This window comes from Cicer arietinum, unplaced genomic scaffold (genome assembly GCF_000331145.2).
Source record: "Cicer arietinum cultivar CDC Frontier isolate Library 1 unplaced genomic scaffold, Cicar.CDCFrontier_v2.0 Ca_scaffold_3812_v2.0, whole genome shotgun sequence".
Taxonomy (NCBI): Eukaryota; Viridiplantae; Streptophyta; class Magnoliopsida; order Fabales; family Fabaceae; genus Cicer; species Cicer arietinum.
In genome coordinates this window covers 4,037-6,598 of record NW_027337461.1, presented here as the reverse complement: position 1 = coordinate 6,598, position 2,562 = coordinate 4,037, and the positions used below count along the sequence as shown (strand labels likewise).

Genomic DNA, 2,562 nt, shown 5'->3' with positions numbered 1-2,562 from the left:
AAAAACAAGGAGAAAGAATGATTCTATATGGGTGATAGTGGATCAACTGACTAAATCCGCACATCACATTTTTGGGGAGCAATTTCAAATAACTTGTTTTCAAATTCTCCTCCATGATCTCTTATAATTGTTACAATCTAACGACCTTTTCATTCTTTATTTGTTTGAAAAATGTGGTGAACACTATGTGAGATTCATCCTTACTTCTTAAGAATTTTATTCATGTCCACCTAGTGTAATCATCTACTATAACAAAGCAATATTTTTTTCCACTTAGAGAATTTGTTTTCACTAGTCCAAAGAGATCTATATGTAAGAGATCAAGAGGCTTTGAGGTAGAGATTGAGTTCTTATGGGTAAATGAGTTATTTATTTGTTTTTCCTTTTGACAAAGTTCACATATAATTTCAATTTTGTAACTAAGCTTAGGTAGACCTCTGACTAGTTGAATTTTATTCAGTTTTGAAATTAATTTAAGGTTTGTATGATCTAATCTTTTGTGCCAAATTAATTTCTCTTCATTTACTCACATAAGACACTTAACCTCTTGTTTCTCTAGACTAAACAGATTTATCTTATAAATGTTATTTTGTCTCTGACCTGTAAAGAGTACAAATCCATCATTTTGACTAATTGCCTTTCATGTTTTTTGATTAAGTATAATATCATAATTATTATCACTTAGTTGTCTAATACTTAATAAATTATGCTTAAGACCTTTAACAAGCAAGACATCTTTAATGGAAAGGGAAGTACCATTACCAATTTTACCTTGACCAATGATTTGCCCTTTTTGCATTCCTCCAAAAGTCGATGTGCTTCATTTTCTCAATGTTAGTTCTTGGAACATAGACTTTTCTCCTATCATATGTCGCAAGCTTCCACTGCCCAGATAATATGATCGGTGTTTTAACTTGGTTGTAGAGGACATCTGCAACATAGATAGTTTTGTCCTTAGGTACCCAAAATAGGTTGGATTCTGATTTATTAGTCTTGAAAGGTTTCTTATCTTCCCTTGTATTTAACATGGGAAAAGATAATTTAGAGTGACCTTTCTTTGAACAAACAATACACGAGATATCAGAGGGAATAGGTTTAGGTTCAGTTACAGTTTCTTCAAATGTTAGACCTCTTTTACCATTTCAACTAACTCCACAAATCAAAGAAGCATACTTTCTTCTTTCCACACCATTAGCAATATTGAAATACTTCTTTATGCATATTAGAATTACATGTGGTATTTTTAATTGATGTTGAACTATGATTACTATTCAGAGTTAAATTTTTAGCCTTAAGTTCAACAATATCTGTTTTCAGAGTTCCATTTTTTGTTTTAACTTTAGCATCTTGATTCTTTAAAACATTAATTTCTTCAATTAGGTTTGCATTTTCTTTCCTAATTTTTTTTAGTTCTAAAGACAATTTGTGATTCTTGTTCAAGAATTCAATTATAATAGTAATCAAATCGAGTTAAGTCCGGAAATACCTCAATTTATTCATCTACTAATTAACTTCCAAGTCATAATTTGTGTTGGATCCAAAGATAGAGTTGGTATGAAGCATCAAGGACAAATCTATTTGTTTTTCATCATTAGAGGATTCATCAGAACCATCCATGTAATCATTTGACGCTTCTTCTTGGGTTTGGAATTTTTCCTCTGATGTTTCCCTTTCTCCTGATTTATACATTCTGACTTCATATGTTCAGGTTCATTGCATCCATAGCAGAAGATGATTTTTTTTTTCAGACTTATCACCCTTTCCTATAATGGACTTCTTGGAATATCATTGGGGAAGTTTCATCTTTCTGTTATGCCATATCTTTTTTTTTTTTTTGGATATGAAAGCAAGTTCCTCTCCCTCTAAGTCTCTTTTTTGATCTTCTGAATCATCATCCTCTAATTATGTTGTTGTCTTCAGAACTTTCTTCTGCTTGGATTTCATGTAATCTGAGAGAGCTTCTTAATTCTTCCAGCTTAAGACTATTCAAATCCTTTAATTCTTGAATGGAAGTGATCTTAGATCCCCAGTTGCTTGGAATGCTTAGTATCTTCTTCACATGATCAATAGTAGTATAACTCTTCTGAAGTATCTTTAATCCTGATACCAAAGTCTGGAATCTAGAAAACATTGTTTTAATGCCTTCATCTTCTTCCACCTTGAACAACTCATACTTTATGACTAAGATGTCGACATTTTCTTCTTGAATTTTTTTGCTTCCTTCATAACTCATAGTCAAACTATCATAAGTATTATTTGTTGTCTCCTTATTGGTGCAGTTGTCAAACTCCTTGAAAGTGATTGCATTTATCATGAATGTTTTGGACTTATGATGCATCTTGTACATCTTCTTATGATCAACACCATATCTTTCCTTGGAATCTCGATACCATTAGTATTTTTGGATCAGTAAAACCATCTTCCACCAAGTTGCAAAGTCCAGGATCTTGTGAAATAAAGAATTTTCTCCGCCCTTCCTTCTAGTTCTCAAAATGTTTTCCATCAAACAAAGGTGGTCTGATGATATTTCTTCCATCAACTTCTTCACTGAATTCAAACTTG

General features: G+C 31.9%; 1 protein-coding gene across 1 annotated transcript; it reads right to left on the bottom strand.

Annotated features, from left to right (window-relative positions):
* Positions 1–1,891: 1,891 nt before the first annotated feature.
* On the bottom strand, positions 1,892–2,233 carry LOC140919148 (uncharacterized). The gene has a single exon (XM_073364711.1). It carries the CDS (start codon positions 2,231–2,233, stop codon positions 1,892–1,894), a length of 342 nt encoding a protein of 113 aa, XP_073220812.1.
* Positions 2,234–2,562: the final 329 nt, after the last annotated feature.